The sequence below is a fragment of the Camelus dromedarius genome, chromosome 22 (assembly GCF_036321535.1).
Source record: "Camelus dromedarius isolate mCamDro1 chromosome 22, mCamDro1.pat, whole genome shotgun sequence".
In the NCBI taxonomy this organism is placed as follows: Eukaryota; Metazoa; Chordata; class Mammalia; order Artiodactyla; family Camelidae; genus Camelus; species Camelus dromedarius.
The window spans coordinates 22682535-22701539 of record NC_087457.1 but is presented as its reverse complement, the minus strand read 5'-3'; the positions used below and the strand labels follow the sequence as shown (position 1 = coordinate 22701539).

The 19005-nt window shown below is 41.2% G+C and overlaps 1 protein-coding gene across 2 annotated transcripts in view; it reads right to left on the bottom strand.

Annotated features, from left to right (window-relative positions):
- Positions 1–19005, bottom strand: part of SLC7A2 (solute carrier family 7 member 2) — a 59982-nt gene that overhangs the window by 17520 nt on the left and 23457 nt on the right. For both annotated transcript variants that reach the window (XM_031440214.2, XM_031440217.2), the window contains exons 2-3: positions 2685–3075; positions 1891–2046 (exon numbers count right to left, since the gene is read on the bottom strand). In XM_031440214.2, the coding sequence (XP_031296074.1) occupies positions 1891–2046; positions 2685–3060 (532 nt within the window). In that variant the 5' untranslated portion in view covers positions 3061–3075. The remainder of the gene's footprint in view (positions 1–1890; positions 2047–2684; positions 3076–19005) is intronic.

The following is a 19005-nucleotide window of genomic DNA, read 5'->3' as shown; positions in this document are numbered from 1 at the left end:
ATTTTGAAAGTAAAAGGTCAGTCAGATTGTCTGCCTTATATTTACTGAATATGTTCAACAAAATAATTCTTCCATTGTCATGCCAAAAATATATTTTGTTAAATCAGTTCGCATCTTAGTAGCTTTATTTTATATTGGATGGTCAGTACAATTATTGACTCTGTAACTATCTGTCAGATTAGGAGCCACTAAACACCTTGGAAATATACACTATACACTAAATGGCACCATACACTGTGGAAAATAACAAAGCCATTGCCATGTTTTATAAATGTTTTCCAATACCCCAGGTGCACTTTCCATTCTGTGATTGCTACCTCCCGCCAGGAGTTTAGAGACCAACGACTACCTCATCTAATGTTGCACACGCTTCCCTTGTATCTTTAATAAAGCAACAGCTTCAGTTGACAAGACACTTGGCATTGCAATATGAGTAAGGATTACAGTAGGAGGTTTTTTGTCTTCAAAGTTCCTTGGAACAAAGTTATCGTGTAATCTTAGCCTATATTTAAAGTAAAGACATGATGGTCGATGAACACAGGATACACGATGCAGGCCAACACCTGAGTCTTGCCATGGAATTTAATGATCGTAACTATGTCATAGCTACATGCTTCTCATTGTTTAGGGATGAAAGCTGAATATTTAAGGTTATTGAAACCACCCCTAAATAAAATATGATGTAACTAATTGAATGTTAGCTAGGCTGTTGAGAAACCAAAACAAACAAAACCTATCACCTGTTGAAAAACAACTGATGCAGTTTTCCTTGACATTAGAAGGAAAATGCCAAACATTTTGGACTGATAAATTTTGTTCACGTCCCTAACCCTATCCCTATATAAAACATTAAGTTAACAGCTTTTTAAAGGTTAAAGTTTTTTTTAAGAGTGTAATATTATGGGGGAAAATGTCATTACAGAAGGACAGGGAGAAAGTAGCGAGAGATATGACCACACAGGAAAGCAAGGGTCTATCAAGCAGGAAGTAGGAACAAACATGGACTTTATTCTTAGTGCCGTCCTTGATGGGTTTAAACAGGAGGGCTTGTAGGGGTGACAATCAAAATAGAATATGTTCAAATAATTCAGACAATATGAAGGGACAGCAGGGATTAACTATGCCTACAGAATGAAACTGCCTGCCATCTAAGTGCTTACTATGTACCAAGCAAGAAGCCTGTAGAAAGTAGACACTGACATTCCCGATTTATGGATGAGCAAACTGAGTAATGGAAAGATTATGTCACTCAGTGTTCCAAAGATAGGAAGTGGTAGAGTAGAATTGAAAACCCGGTCACTCTGACTCGAATGCCTTTGCATTTCTAAACTACAAAACATATGAAAATGGGAAAATTTTACTATCAAGTGGGTTTGTCTCCATAATGTCTACATTTAAAAAATGGCAGGCAGTTTGAATATGCTTGCTTTTCAACCAGATGCCTGAGTTATAAAGGCATGATTAGAAAGACAATTTCTTCTGGAAACAGTATGCTTGCAAAAACCCTTAGTTGTAACTAATAAGATGAAGTAATGTCCAAATTTTTACATTCTTCCTTACTGAAACTTCGCTGCCATTCCTGCAAATCTCCAGTGAGTATCATAAAATTGATATGCCTTACCTGATTATTTAGTGCATCCCAGGTATCATTTACTCAGAAGTACTATTTCTATAAATCCAAATAATTTAGATTTATTTTTGAAACATAACCATTACATGACAGAAAATGTGATCCCAGCTTGTGACGGGGCCCACAGATCTCTGACAGCAATTTATGTGTGTAAATATGCTGCCTAGTCCTGGGGGCGGGTCCCAAGTTCAGTGGTAACCTATTTACCTGGGACAACTAGTCCAGCTCATCTTAGGGAAAAATGTAACTGGTTTTCTTACCTGCTAGAAGTAGTATCAGGCACACAGCAAAGAAGTCAGGATACTCTGCAAGGCCTGTGTAATTCATTTTGAAGTACGTCCTAAAAAACTGACCAATCTGCTTGCTGAGAAGTTCATCAAAGGTACCACTCCAGGCCCTGGCAACACTTGATGTACCTTCCAGAACATAGAACGTTCAGAGAATACAAGGTCAGCGGGAGAAAATTAACTTAACATAATTTGCTTCTCTATTCTGGGATAAACCTGGGTGAGTTCAGACAGAATCGAACATTTTAATCACATATAAAATTGTCTTGTTGAAAACTGCCTTGTATAATTACAAAAATAATTTGGGGGGAAGGGGAAGTAATTAGGTTTATTTATTTATTTTTAATGGAGGTACTGGGGACTGAACCCAGGACCTCATCCATGTTAGGCACACACTCTACCACTGAGCTATACCTTCCCCGCTCTGATAATTGTATAATTATACAACAGTAATCAAATGCTCAAGTCCATAACTGTGGAATCAGGTAACTTTATTTGCATTTAAAAACTATCTTTTTTTAAGAAACAGCTTTTCAAACCCACTAAGAGGCACATTAAGGGATGAAGCAGAATCACTGAACTTTGCAATTACTTTTAAGGAGACATTTTAGTGATGAGAAAAATGAGACACAGGGATCAAGTGACACCCTGAGTGCCAGGTCACTAACTAATGTGGACCTGCAACGGCACTCTAAGGCCTCTGACTCAGGGGTGCTATTTCTACCATTCTGTCCATTCTATACAATGAGCTTGACTGGGAAACATACCTATCACGTAAGATAAAATGAGATTCCAGCCAGTGATGAAGGCCCACAGTTCTCCGACAGTGACGTAAGTATACAAATACGCAGAGCCAGTTTTGGGAACCCGGGCTCCGAATTCAGCATAGCACAGACCCGCCATCACGGACGCCAGGGCGGCGATGAGGAAGGAAACCACAATGCTGGGGCCAGAGTCAGCCTTGGCCACCTCCCCAGCGAGGACGTAGACTCCAGCTCCCAGAGTGCTTCCCACCCCCAGGGCAATGAGGTCCATGGTGGATAAGCAGCGGCAGAGTTTGGAATCCTCCAGGCTGTCCAGAGTGACGACTTTTCTCCGGATCAGACATCGGGCAAAAGACAGCGCCGCTCTGCAGGGAATCATCCTGGGGACCGCAACCTGCCGGCGAGAAGGGAGAGGGTAAGAGCTGATGTGTGTCAACCCCACAGTGGTCCAGCTGCGGCCCCTGAACTGTTTTCTTGTGTGACCGGCGGTGTGGCCCGGAGCCGTCGGGAGGGTGAACACGGCCAAAGCTTGAAATTCTCAGAGCTCACTCTTGCGTGGCCTTTTAGAAGGGACTGCCACAAATGGCTCATTTGGGAAGCAGAGATAGGAGGCTTGGGCGATTAAAAAAGCATGCCATTTTTGTTCATTTTTGTTACTGCCATTTTTAAAGATATGCTAATGGAAATACATTCCAAGAGATGGCTCACTTGTCCTAGCTGCAAGCAAGGGGTTAAATCACTTCATCTTTTTGGTTCTCTCTCTCTCTCTTTCTTCAATTATTCATTTAGCTCATGTTTTGTAGGCCTTATGACAGCCCGGGATTGTGCTGAGATGATGTCTAGAATGGCGTGGACCACAGGTTGTCCTGTCCCTTTCTGGGACTTGCAGTCTAGCAGGTAAAGACGCCAGTAGTATGTATTCTGCAGCTTTATTAAACATGTGTGAGCTCCGTTTTCATTTCATTCTGTTCCATTTTCATGTGGAACCTTTTAGAATAAAAAAAAAAATTGACCCAAAACATGCTTGGAGTTTCCTAAATAAAACTGCTACTGAATTATGCTTTAAGTATGAATTTGGAATGAAACACACATGCAATCTTGAGATTTCTGAATGAATAAATAAACCTGAAGGCTATGCCAAGTATGATATGTTCTTTTTTAAATGGAATGAGGAAGGTATTCAGAAAGTCTCACTTCCTATACCTTACAGGCCCAGTCAACTTACCACTGAAAAAAAAAAAAGTATGGATTTTAATAAGGAAAAAAAATAGACATATTACAGTAAAAAATCTGAAACAAAATATACCAAAATATTAACAGTAATGATCTGTGGGTAGTAGATCTTTCTATGTATTTCATGTAATATGCATTATATTGCTAATATGTGTTTCAAAATTTGTCTCCAATGAATTTGTACAACCTATGTGCAAAAGAAATACAAAAATTAAAAGTCCCTATATGGCCTTGTCTACAGAGACATAAAACTCAGCAGACTAGAAGATAACTGAGGAATAGGGAATTTAATAGTATATGCAGCTTATCAGTCAATAAAATTAAATGTATTTAACTTTTAGAAGGTCAGAGTCGTATTTACCACTTCTACTGCACAATGATCTACAGACGTTGAATGTTATCCTCTTCAATGTCATTATATTCATTATAATATAACCTAAACTCATTAGATCACAGCTTGACATCTTTTCTAAAGAACTTAGAGCTTTCTAGTCTATAAAATACACCCTTGAACATTTTTCAACCTTCATCTCTATAAAAGAAAACTATTATTAAATATGAAAACTTATTTTATTGAAAAATAATACATAAAGTAAATGTTCTATGCTGAATCTAAATGACTTGTTGCTCATAAGAGAAAGACATTTCTGGGATATGAATCCTCCAGTCTCAGACTAAGCCTCATAGATAAAGGTAACTCACCGAACATCATTCACACATCAATGTCAATGCAAGTCATCAATGCTGCAAGCAGCTGATTCAAAGAATACAGAAAAAAATCCAAAAGAAAAATGACAATGAGTGAAAAGTTCCTTGAATGTAAAAATAAAGTTTTACACATCAGTATCTTCCATACCACCTGACAGAGTGCCAAGCATGACACTTCACAAATCCTTGCTGAAAATTTTGCAAATACAGATGGCACCTCCAATTTTGCAGTATTTGTGCTTCCAAAGCCAAAATCTATCAGTACTTCCATAAACCAAATATGTATCAATTTCCACCCTGATCTAGCCCTTAAGTAGCTATTCCTCATATAACTCATCTACAAGATAAGGAAATAAAGTGTTCAGCTTAAGAATCAAGTCAAAAGCTGGAGTTAAACAAAGGCCAACTGAGGTCGGGGGAGGCGGGCTGAAGCTCTTCACTAAATGCTGACCTTCAGTAGCATTAAGCGTTTTTACACAACAGAGCCGTGCAAAGATCAAGAATTAGGGAAAACTGCCAACTGAAAAATGCTCAGTTGAAATATGAAGACCCACGGAATTTTAGTAATGATTTAAGATCATGTGAAAATGGGACTTGTCATACACAACTTTGGGAATAACTGATACGTGAAATGAGGCAGACCTGTTAGTTACTACATTAAATACATAAAACACTTGATAAAGTGACTGATTAACCTTAAATTTTACGAATAAAAGACAAATTCTACAATTATTACAAAGGAAGGAAGTAAGAAAAACTAAGAAGAAAGGAGAGTGGTAGGACTGTGGGTGAGCTCTGGTGTTTTTAATCCTTTTTTCTAGTAATACGGTCATGTGGTTGTTTTTGAAATTTCTAAGCTCTCCTCCCCAACACACACACAAAACAACAAAAAATTTTTAAAAGAAAAAAATAAACCTTTGAAGTGCTAAAAATAGTGAAAACTTTTACAGTAACAGTCACCCAAAATGAATAAATGAGTGACCCTCATCACATCAATATAAAAGGGAATTTAATTCACTCCAGATTACATGGGGAACAGAACTGTTTCCAGAAATGTATAGCTTTAATCAGATAAGATCTGATTCCTCCTGCCTCTTTCCTATTAAAAATGAGAAGTGTTTCACGGTCAGTTTTTCTGTGTTGCCCTGAGGAAATAAGACAAAGCTACCATTTGTGAAACATTCATTTGCTTCTGAGTGACAGAAAAGCAGACGTCAGAAACTCTTCTCCAAATTGACAGGTTATGCAACATCCTTTGCAAACAGCCTTAACTACGCACAACTGATAAAATACTGATTGCAAAAGCTATGACACAAAACCAACTCTGCAGAAATATAATGGGATGGGAGAAAAGCAATGCAGAAACCTACTATGTCAATTTAGTGAATCATTGTTACATATTCATTAAATCCTAGCAGGTGAATACAGAGCTTAGTCAATAAAGAAAGAAGAATCCTGTGCTTTTTTGTACAATGTTTTTTTGTGGAGATAGACTGACATATGAAGGTAGAGGGGGATGAGAAAAAAATAAGATATTTGTGTTTAATATGAGTGGTATAACTTGATAATTACTTCTTAAAAAGTTTTATTACTTTTCCTTTAAAGCATTTAAAAAGATATGCTCCTTATGTAAAGTGTTTATGACAACCTTATGCTCATTTCCACAAGGTTCTTTCATTGCTGAAAAAAATCCACTCATTCTTTGACTCAGGTCTGCATTTACTGTCCGTGCCTGGGCTCTGGTGTGTTGTCCCATCAACAAATACCTATGCAGGGAGAATATGCAGGGATTTGGAAGGTGATTCTATTTGTTCTGGAGGACAGACTGTTTTTCCGAGAGCAGACAACGACCCATGCCATCACACCCACTGTCAGCTATTGCTACCATGACCAAGGATTGGTCCTGAGTATGAAACCAACATAACTGTAGTAAAGGACAAGGATCCAGACTTCGGGAAGAGGCCCAAGCAACACTCCTACCCTTGACCTGAGCCTCAGAATATAAAAGCTCTAACTAACATTCTTAAGAGGTCACAGATGATATCAGAAACCAGATATGTATCTTTCTTTAATAAACAGTTATTGTACTAATTGCTAAGACAGTGGCCTCTCTACTGAGGAGTGAAAAATGCACATATTAGCTGAGATCCGAAATTGTATTAGCCAGCGGAGGGGATGGGGGGATCTGCAATAGCTCAGGACTGAATGAGCCTGATGATACAGTCCGATCTTCCCGGGGCCCCTCTCCCCATCCCCAACCCTAAGTACAGCAGTTTCAAGATATCTAACTCCCTGATGTGGCCCCTATTAATTCTTGCCAAAGAGTGAAATTCCTTCCTCAGCAAAATGGAATTATCTCCTTCTCAAACCTCTTCAATCCAGGCTGTAAACTTGACCACAGAGAATTCTAGGTCAAATAAATCCCTAGCCTTGATGATATGACAAGACCACAGAGCAGACCTCTTTTCAACTAACCAGAAAAATCTTTCAAAATCTGCTCATTACGGCCGAAAGTTGATCCTGGATTTTCACGGTTCAAAAGTTTGATGTAGCATTTAGTTGCACAGAAATGAATCTTTTCCCTCCTCCCCTAAATAAAGGTTGAAATTTCAAACATAATCCTCTGTATCAGTATCGCAGGCCCGGACAATAAATCTTACAGGAGAAACTGGCTGTAGGGAGCTGGGCGGGTAGGCATTCCAACAAATCCTCGACAAATTAGCTCATCCAAATTATAACCAAATTTTCCTTCCTCATTTGAGTTGCTAGGCTCATGGTGAGATATCTGCACGTTCTGTTTTTGGACTGACAGGGGAAAAAGACTTAAATCAAATAAACCTGGGAACTCTGCCCCATCGTGTGCATGTGTGTTTTCTCTGCACTAGAGCTTTCGGGTTTGCAATCTCCAAAGTCAACATCAATTCCATCTCTATAACTTTAAAGTTCGAGGACATATTTTCAAATTTTACTGTAGGTTAAATAATTTAGTGAAAAGGAGAAAAATATATGGACATAATATCATGGAATTACTAACTTTTCTCTCATTCCTCTTACTTTTAAGAGATTAATTCTCATAAAAATATAGCAAAAACATAATGCAACATAAAAGATAATCACAAATGGTAACTGTTCACTTTGGTTAGTAAAAAACAAAAACAAACAACGACAAACTTTTGCATTCAAACCTAAAATCTTTATTTTCCTGGAAAACAAAAATATCCCTTCATATACATTTCATTTACATTTGGTCCAAAACTTATCTTTTTATCCCAGTCAAAATGTCTGAACATCTTCCTCCAAAGTTTTCTCTACAGGTGAACACAAGTGTAGAAATGAGTAAAAGTGAAAGATACAACTGAGGCCACTATAAAGTCACAAATGTTGCGGCAGCAACACTTAGATTTTTTCGCCTTTTATATCAAACTGGTACTGCCAGGAAGTTAAACTATTTCAAAATTTCTGACACAGAATCTAGACCCAGACAAGCCTCTTTTCTAAGGACATCCAAGAACACAAACAGCTGATGGATGAATTCTAGCTTATAAAGTCAGCTGGTGCTTCAAAACATGTCAACCCATGTTACTTTATTAAAGGCTGGAATACAGGAATAAGGCCAACCTAGCTGTCTCATTCAAGCAGATGCAGAACATCTTAAAATTTTAAGTGCCCAACTTTAGTTTTTAGGGTTGGAGAAGAGGGGAAGTCAAAAAAAAAAAAAAAAAAAAAAAGAAAAGAAGAAAGCAGAGCCTTCAGGAGCTCGGTAACCGGAGTCCCTGCCTGGTCAGCGCCCTGCGCCCTCAGGAAGAGTCCTGGTGGCACTTCAGCCCCAGGCTGATGCCCATTCCCATCAGGTCTGCACAATCTCTGGCTAATAAATCACTCCAAATACCAGAGGGTAGCACCTGTCCCCACTCCCCACGCAGCCACTGAAGGAAGTGCCCTCTGGGAAGCCCAGTCACCCTACACATGCCCTTCCAAACATCAAGAGATCCCCTTTCCAAAGTTATTTCATGCCCGTCACTACCCTAGAAAGTGCTATGCTAATAAAAATGGCTAACGTGTGTTGAGCACTCACTGTGTGCTTGCTAAGCCCTTTTAATTTATTCTTTTCATGAATCTTCACCACATCCCTGTAAGATCAGAACTCTTATAGTACAGGTGAGGAAACTGAGGCACAGAAAGGTCAGCCAATATCGCAGGTAGATGTGGAGCCAGGGGTGAGCCCAGCACGTGTGACTCGGGGATTTTATTCACAGCCACCAGGCTGTACTGCCTCCTTGCTGGAAAGCCCCGTCATCACCTGCTGGCCCAGACCACCTTGGAAGAGAAGCTGCTCTCCTCACAGCACTGTCCTTTCACCCCCGAAGCCACAGGTAACTGGACCAGACACCCGACTCTGGGTTAAATACCCAAAGGCTGGGTATGGTCGCTCAATATTCTTGAAAATCTGAAGAACACGACTAAGTTGGTCAGGCTCTGCTGTCCTTGATGCTGGGTGTGTGAGAGTCCTCAGCATCCTTTCAACCAACCTCCTGTTCGCTTGAGCCATCCTGAGTGGTGTCTCTGTCCCTTGAACCCAGAGGCAACTGATGAAGGCTAAGGTGGTATCAGGAAGGTCAACCCCACCAGTTCCTCCCCCAGTTTCAACCCTGCAAGTCTCCTGCCACCTCCTGCCATTTCTCTTGGGTGTCCTGATCATTCTTCTTCCTTCTGAGAGCAGATGTTCTGATGAAATCACTTGAATTTGTTAAGATTTTTCTCCAACAAGGCATCAGAGAGTTTAACATGTATTAGGCCTGTCCTTTATACACACCCAGACACACACCCTCCACCTGAAAGAAGACTGGCTTTATATAAGGTAGAGAAAAATCTATTCTGCTTAGACACACAGCCGACCTGGGTGCTGGATACCACTCTTTCTCCAGTGCCCATTACTGGGCAAGAAGCATCCTCCACCTCGTCAAAGCCCCAGAAACAGCAAACGAGAGCTCTTTAGCATTTACGAAAGACATTTACAATATTTTGTTCACCAATGAGTTATACTTGCAAGCCAGTAGTAGAGCAATTATCCACCTAATGAGGGGAGAGATAGTGAAGGAAGCGCTGGAAATATTTGACCAGACCGGAGAAGGTTTTTTAGAGTTTCCTGAGTCAGAGAAGTCTCCCAACACCCTTGCCTGAAGACTTAAGTGTTAGTGGTTTATTTTTTTGTTAAAAAGTGCAACTTTCCTAAAAGTACTTCTGCTAATTTTATTAGTTCCACAAATACTTTGGTGCACATCGCTAGGCACTGAAACAAACAGGCTGCCAAACTCCCCGCTCACGGCACTTACGGTGGACTGGGCGGCACAGACAACGGCCAGCTCGACAGAGTGAACCAAATGCTTGAGCACAAGGGAAGGAGGGGGACCCACAAGAGGGGCTCCTAATCCAGACTCTGACTGGGTTTCAGGTGGTCCAAGGTGCTTTCTTGGAGACAGCTATGTCTCATCTGAGACAGATTGCTTCAAGGATGTGTTGGATTTAGCCATCGGCATGTGCAGTGGGAGGGAAGTGATGGGGAATCCGGCGTGTACTCTGAGCAGAGGGAATGGCAAATGCCAAGGACACAGAAAGTAGAGCTCCGGGGCTGGGGGAAGAGCTAGAGGGAAGTAGGGGTGAGCAGAGGGGCCCCCAGGCTGTGCAAGGAGCTTGGACTTGACCCTGAGGGCTGTAGGAATCACTGAAGGACTTTAAGCCAGAGATACAACTTGACAACTATTGCTCTGGTTGTATTATGGGGAAGGGATGAGAAAGAGCAAGACTGGAGTTAAGGAGAAAGGTAAACAGACAACTGACAATCTAGGCACCAGGGACTGGGACCAGGGACTGGGACTGGCTGTAGGGCAGGGTAGTGGGGTGTAGAGAAATGGATGCGCTACAGAGCTGTTTCGGCGGTGGAGAACATAGGAGTTGGTGACTGTGTGGACTTGGGACCCACAGCTGCTGGATGGTGTGTGTGCCCTTCATTTAAATAAGGAATAACAGAGAATGAGGTCCCTTTGGACCACTCTGATTTTAAGGAATGTGTGGAATGGCCCTGTGGCCTCAACAAAACTCAGGAGAGCACAGAAGACAGGAGATCCGGGACTGATCAGCACAGGGATGATAATTAAATAAACAGTATCACCCAGGGAGAGACTGCATGAAAAGGGAAGAAAATGAAACATCAGAGGTATACATATTTAAGGAATAGGGAGGGAGAGGGGGAGGACAAGGAGAGGAACAACCCCCTCCCCCGTGCAGGAGCTGGAAAGTGGAGGCAGGAGTGGTAGAAGGAACCAGGAGAAGTTCCAACCCAAAGGGGGAGTGAGTTTTCAAAAAAGAAAGTGAGGCCATGAGCATCAGATGGTGCTTGAAATGAAGAAAAAAAGTAAGATCTTGGGATTCCGTGACAAAGACATATTTTGGGAACTTGACAGGTGAGGTTTCTGTGGGTGGTGGGGGTAGGAGTTCGACACAATGGGCTGCAAACTGATGAGAGGTGAGGATATGAAAGCTACATGTTCGGGTGGTTTTTTCCAGCAAATGATGTGAAGTGTCCATGGGATCGAGGGATAGCTTTCTTTGATAAAGGAACTTAATCTGTTTAGATACTGATCAGAAAGTGCCAGGAGGGAGAGAGAAGCTGAAAATCCAGAGGGGAGAATGGATAAAGCCAGGTTTTTGAGACAGGCAGACCTGAGATTAGAGCTGGGGTGAAAAGCTGCCATTAGGTAGAAGGAGAAATGGCATCTCCACCTTCAGAGTCGAAAGGGGGACAGGGTGGGACGGGGCAGACCAGTTTGTAGGCTGGGTGGTAAACTGTTGAGTGCTTATTCTAGTGGCCAGCTCCTAAAATCCAAACTTTATATGGCACATAGTTTATAGATTAGCAGTAAAAGGGGTTGAACAAATAATGTCAGAATGACTGCGTACAAGGATGGTTTTGTTTTGCTTTTGTTTTTGCTGTTTAAAACTTGCACTCCCATTCTAAACACAAAAAATAAACACATAGGAACTTTAAAGATATGTTTCTAGAATACAGTTAAAGTTTCCATGTCAATCTCAATTTAAATTGTCAGAAAACGAAACATGGCAATTTTTGGCATGACATTTTCATGGAACAACAAGGGATTCTAGGTGAACGGGCTCTCGAGATTACTGAAGTTCAAGTCTGTAAATCTTTGACTATTGTTGAGCAAATCTTGCCACAGTCTTGCTCAGTGGTCCTCCGAAATGCTACTGAATCTTATCGTCTATCTGCTCTGGTACCAGGCATACAAGCTGCTCATCTTACCAGAAGGTGATTCATTCTGTTTTACCTATAACTATTTAAGAATACTAACAGAAATGCTTTAAAAACAAACAAATATTCAGTATTACCTTAATTCTGATTTTAATCCACTGTCCACATAAATTAGAACAAATTCTCAAAGAGGCCAAGGAAATCCAGATGACTTGGATGAACCTACACTTTTGTTGACTAAAAGCCATTGCTCAACAAGTTTATTTTTACTTATTTCTGGATTAGTAGCTGAATTTCAAATTAAGGATGCTAGAAGTACATTCCTGGACTAGGAGGCGTATTAAAGTACAAGAAAGCTCTTTTTCCCTGAAGGCAGAGAACTGAAAAGTCCTTTTAGAACCTTCTGATTTCTTCTCATCATTTTCCTCTTCCAAACAGAGCCACAGTAACCCTCTCCATTCACTTACTCCGCACCCTCCTCAAAAAGCTACCTAATTTAATTGTTAGAATTCAACCACTTTTGTTTCAATGCTAAGCAAAATTCCTTCCATCAAACTGTGGCAGAAAAGGAATTCAACCAGAATTTCACATTTGTTTTTAATTCAAATTCAGGAAATTTAGATGGATACCACGTCAAGTGTACTTTTTGGTTTATAATTTTGCTGGAAACCATTTCTTAAGAAATGGTCATTTTTGAAATTATATTTTCAGTTTTGAAAAGTCCGTTCTGATTTGTATTTCTTAAAATACAGAAACAATGTATCACCAGAGATTTTTATCCTTCACATCTTGGCAGATTGTTGAAACACTGCTATTGGCTGAGAGGTTTGGAAGTTCATGTTGGCTCCAAATAAATCTGAATAAAACATTTCTATTATGTGCTAGGGAAAGTAATTACAACAGTGCCAGCTCTTCATCATCATGATCCAGAGCCTCTAAGATTTAAGTTTAGGATATGCAAACTAAGAAGAATTTTAAAAACTAAAATAACTTGAAATGGCAAGGTCCTTAAAACTGAAGTCCGACATTCTTGTCACATTTATATTCTACTTATTAATAATGTTATAACTACAAAGAACTTCTCTGACTTAAGTTTTCACCAGACCTTTTCTTAGTTTTTATATTATTGCATAAACTGAATTCAACCTATCAATTGCTTAATCAACTGTCAATTTCTCTAAAAAAAAATCAAGCCTTAGAAATTCCAAAAAAAAAAAAAAAAAAAAGGAAATGGTCTAAAGGCAATTTCTAAACAAAATTCCAGGGGCAGGGGGATACGGTCAGAGAGAAAAAGACATACAACTGACCATGATCAGAGTGTGTTTGTGGGTAAGAGAAGCCCAGGGCACTACCAAAACACACAGAAGGGGGCGCCCTGCTCAGGGCGCTGGGGTGGGCGTCAGCAGGGACGTCTTCCTGGCAGGAGCCATGACTGATCTGATTCTTTATCCATTCTCTCATCCAGAATTCATTTGGAAAAAAAAGGGGGGGGGCTGACTAGTGCTTAGCACGTCCTTAGGGCAAAGAACACAAGTATGAAAACCAACATTGAAGTTTTCTAAGAAAGAAGTAATATCCATAATCTTTAACATTCATTTTTCAATTGACAGTTTATACAATCAGCCACTTCTTAAAATCAGTTATTCAAAAGTTCTTTTTACCCTTTTCTTTATTTGGAAGAAAAAAACTTTTCCTGGAAAAAGATACTGAATTTTGTATAAAAATATCAACTGAAGTTATTCCCATAATCAATAGTAACAAATTCTTAAATAATCATATAAATCTGTAAATTCTTAATCAGAAGTTCCTGGAAACATCTATTTTGATTTTTAACTTTGAATAGCAATATCTTAAGTTACTGTATAACTTAAAATTCAAATGATCTCATAACCTTCTAAAAACTCTATTTTTGTAATCATCAACCAATAAGAGTTTTCTAAGCAAAGTATTTAAATAATATGTGAGGAGTGGGCTCTACCAGGAATAGGATTCATAAAAACAGAAAGTATAAAGCATTGTAAAAACCTGCTGCTATTTAAGCAGAAATGTGAAATATGTATACACATCAAGTTTCTCAAACTTCTTTTTTTTCTTTGAAGAAAAAGAAAAAAACATTTTTTCCTTGTGATGAGAACGCTTAGGGTTGACTCTCTTAACAACCTTCATATAGTAATTATGTTGTACATCACATCCCTAGTGCTTACTTAAAACATTCATTTTAATGTTACTCAAAAATAAAACTGTCACTTGGCCTTCTCACCTCTAAAACCTCTGTAACGACCCTGCATTACAAGATGGCAGTGGTACACCCGCGGTATTACAAGAAGAAGATAGCAAGAAGAAAGATTAACTCCCTTCGTCCTCACAGTCCTGCTGCTTCTTTGCAAAGAAAAGAGCGTTTCATCTGATCTTAGAGTATCTGGCACCACGATGCAGAGAGAGAAGTTTCCGATCCGGGGCTCTGATTCCTGCCATGTCCAGGAAGCCAGCCCTGTTATTTCCCAATCCTGACTTTAAATGAAACCATGCCGGGCAGAGATTTGTAGACGGATTATTTTGGTCAAACAGAGTTTAGTGTCTGAAATTTTAAAATATGCTTGGAAATGTTTATAAGTATCAGCATACCCCTAAGGAACAGAACTATGAAATATGCAGAATGAGCTGAATTTTAATGCTTTGAATCTGTTGTATCTAATCTGTCGTATCTAACAGGCTTCCCACTAATGTCTCCAACTCTAACCAGTGGGTTTTAAAACCACTCCTCTGTCATCTGACCTCAGCTTACCTTCCTAGCCTTACGTGTTTTTATTCTCCACAGGAATATCATAGTCCAGTTGGTCCACCAACTACCCCTAGGACACTGCCTTCTTGTCCACACCTAGAAGGACAAGATTCATCGACCTGTCTCAGGTCGCCCCCTTGTCCTCTCTGGAAGGCTCAGTTCCCCGGCCTTCTGAGCTGCCGCAGAGACAGCCGGGAGGTTCTTTCTTGCCTTCCTGTCAGCTCCTGAGCTTTCCTTTTGACTCAAAGAAGGAAAAAAAAAAAAAAACCCAAACTCTATATACTTAGCAAAGTTAAAGCCAAGAAGCAGCAGGCTGATTTATATAATAAAGGCCTGGGGGCAAAAGAAGAGACTAGAGAAAACCCGCCTGGCAGAGAGAAGTGGGGAGGAGAGGGGGGAGGGGCTGAGAAGTGGTGTGGGACAGAAGCCGGGTCTCCTCCAAGAGATACAAGTGAATGTAGAAATTCCCTTTAAATGTACTTCTGGTGGCTGGTCAGGGTTCTTTGAATATGACCCCCTAGCCACCCCCCCCGAAGAGTCTGGTCCCCTGGCACCTGGGTAGGATGAACGCTTGTTTAGGCCGTGTGCCCTCCAGCCCTCCCCCCAACCAGGGAAGGTAAAACGATTTGTTTGGTGTAAAACAAAATGTACACTTTTCCATACCATCCCTTCTAAATAGGATTTACTTGGCTTAACATAAATGACTGGCAATTGATCCCTAGAAACAAGTTTGATAGACCAAGTAAGGGCGGCTGAGAAAGCAACAGGAAAAGGAACAAGACAGTTGCACCCAAGATGTGAGGTTAAGGATGACTGCTGCAGTTACAGCAGAGGGTCGGGGAAGACAAGCGCATCTAAATAATTCTGCCAAGTTGTATTTAATTGAGATATAACTGACATATAACATTGTATTACAAAGATTTTCTAATGACTTTAGTTATTTAATAATCTCCTACTGACATTTAATTTTAAAGCCCTTGTAATGCTCTTACTTTTTAATTATAAAGTACGAGTCAATGTATTTTAGAAATCTTAATATCACACCTGAACCCCTAGTGGATATTTCGCTGGGTTTCCTTTTAACATCCCCAGAACTCGAGCTCTTTACTGCCTCCAGGCTTCCTGCACGGGGGATTTCAGAGGAAAACAGCCCCACGTCCCCTCTACCGCAGAATCCCTGTCCTCTCTGACAGGTGGCCACCCTCCACGGGCAAATCATGCTCAGGGCTCCTGTCCTCTACCTGTGTAGCTCACACTGCTAGAACCTTCTTGCATGGAGCCCTCCTATAACTCTTACCCACTGGTCTAATTCTGCCCTAAGAACAGAGACAGAACATCTTCTCATTCAAATAACTCCAAATGGCTATCATCCTGAGATTTCTCTCCACTCAGATACAGACACTAACTCAAAGTACAACGACCACACGGGAAAACATTAACTTAAAATACAACACTCCCAACAGGACAAAGCGTTGCAAGTGCTCAAACAAGTATTGGGTCTAATTTATCATCTTCCTCCATCCTATACACTTCACATGATCCTGGTTTTGTCTTGTTTGTTTTAACGGAGGTTCTGGGGATTGAACCCAGGACCTCGTGCACGCTAAGCATGAGCTGTACCCACCCCCTCTTCTGTTGTTATGAATAGTCACCTCAAACCATCTCCACACAGTGTACAGAGCTTTCCGGATCTGGCTCCCGGCTGCATCCTTAGCGCATCTCCCCCTGCCTCCTCAGACCCGTGCGCTAGGTCGGGTCTCCTTTTAACGTCCTCACGACACGAAGCCTCTTACTGCTGCCAGGCTTCCTACATAGCTGCTTCCTCTTCCTGGAGAGTCACTCTTTCTCCTCTTCGCCTGGATGGCTCCCAACCCTCCCTGCCGCCCTCCCCCAAGCTAAATGAGGTCACTATTGCTTGTTCTCACAGCACTGCGCATTTTTATGGCACTTTTTCTTTATTGTAATTATACTCAACTACTTGGATGAACATGTCTTACTCCTTGTTATGGATCGAACTGTGCTCAACCCATTTGGCAGGGGGCGGGGAGATATGCTGAAGTCCTAAACTCTGGTACCTTATTTGGTGACTTTATTTGTATATAGGATCTTTCTTTGCTGGTGTTATCAGATTAAGAAGAGGTCATTAGGGTGAGTCTTAATTCAGTATGACTGGTGCCCTTATAAGAAGAGGAAAATGCTGTGTAAAGACACAGATGCACAGGAAGAATCCCATGTGATGACAGGAGCAGAAACTGGAGTGATGCAGCACAAGCCAAGAAACACCAAAGACTGGCAGCCACCACCAGAAGCCAGAGCAGGCAAGCAGGGGTTCTCCCCTGCAGGTTTCAGGGGACCGTGGCTGCCACCTCCGTCTGGGACTTTTAGTTTCAGAACTGCAGGGCAATACATTTTTGTGACTTTAGGTCACACAATTTGTGGTACTTTTTTATGGCAACCCTCAGAAACTAAAATATTCCTTGACACTAAAAGTTTCTGGAAAGCAAGGTCTGTATTTTATTCCTTTGTGGCATTCCCGGTGTCTTCACAGTGACTGAAACACAGGAGTGCAGGACACCTTTGTTCAGTGAATGAATGATTCAGACTTGGTCTGTAGTCAGTGTAAACCCTCAGGTCTTTCTCTAAGATCCCTATATTGACTGGTCTTGTTGACTTCCTTTTGTTTCGCTGATTATTTTCAAACCTAGACTCTGAATTTTTGGTTCATATTTTTTGGGATTATGTGTACCACAAGTCCACCCATCAGTGTAGTAACCATTCTACCTATCTTCACGTCACTGCAAATTCAATCCAAGTAAGTGATAAAGACTGTTAAACGCAACAGGGTGAAGGACAGAGGACCCTGGCACACCACCAAGAATGTCCCTCCAAGCTGGTATCGACCCATTTATCTGCTCTTTGGGTATATCATGCAAACAACTGGAGGTTCACATTTCTCTCCAGCTTATCCCAAAGTTGTCACAATGCATGTATGAAATGCTTTGCCAAAATGCTAATATATTATATTTAAACTCCAGAAATCCACCAGTCTCATACCCAAGTAAAAAGAGGGCATGGCGTTTGCTAGGCATAACTGTCTGTGGTGAACTCAGGATGCCTTTTCGGAACTGGTCACTTCTTTTCCAAGTACACACCACACATTCCTAGAATTTTGCTGGCGAGCTGTATCCGGCTCCCTGACATGTGGTTTCCAGGCTCTCCACTGGCCTCTGTTTTCAGGAGAAGGGTCACTGCCTCCTTCCTTTCTGCTCCTCCCAGTCTTGTACTTTAGGGCACCTCCAATATGACAGGTGGTCACTCCACACTTGCAGCTACAAATTATTTTAATATCGGGAGCTAATTCACCCAGGCCTGAAACTGCAAAGAGGTTTGAAGCAAGTAGGTTCTCTCTCACCAGTCAGGTTCCCCGTCAGTCATGTGTCCTGACCTTCTAGTCAGAGAGCCCCCCTTCTCCTTTAGACAAAAGTAGCTCTGCCTCCGCTCAGTCACCCATTGCTATGACACTAAGGTCCCCCTTTTCCCCTTCTTCCTAATTAAGTATTTCATAAGGATTCAACTCAAACATTCCTTTGCTATTTTTCACAGATTCATGCTTTATTCTTCCATCTTGTAAGTCAGAGCCCCTCAAAGGAATTCCCATGACAGCCACGATGTGCCTCTCTGGTGTGCGCCCTTCTCCTTCCTCGCTCTGAGCATCCATCATCTGACTAGGATTTTGATGGTAGAGCCGTCCCTGGGTATCCGTGGGAGACTGGGTCCAGGACCTGCCGCAGATACTGAGATCTACAGATGCTCAAGTCTGTTCATGGGCGCCTTGTTCCCAGTTCCTCATCCGCGGATACTGAAGGCCGACCGTATTTGTCATTTCTTCTTTCCGAACGGTAGTAGCTTTGAGGGTCACATACAGTCCGTGAAGTTAGAGCCATATGTTCTATGAGGACTTAGAAAGAAGTCTGCTTTTTAAAAACTTGGGACTGTGGATTGAGTCTGCTAGCTGGTCAGCAGGGAATGTTCTAAGGTATAAGCAAGTGATTCTCCTGTCACCCAAAGACAAACATCTTATGAATATTACCAAAAAGTAGAGCTTGTGGAAATGCTTTGAACCTCCTGATCGCTCACTACTCAGCCTCCCTATTTCATTTATCTTATGTCAACAAAGACCGAGTTTGTTTAAGAACCTTTCACGGGAAGGTTTCAACAAATCCCACTTGCAGGAACGTCCTTGTTTGCAGGCAGCAAAACAGTGTTTCATCATCCATGGCCCCAGCAGTCGTCGCATTGCTTAACAGACTCGGAGCGCGAGCTCACTCGTACCC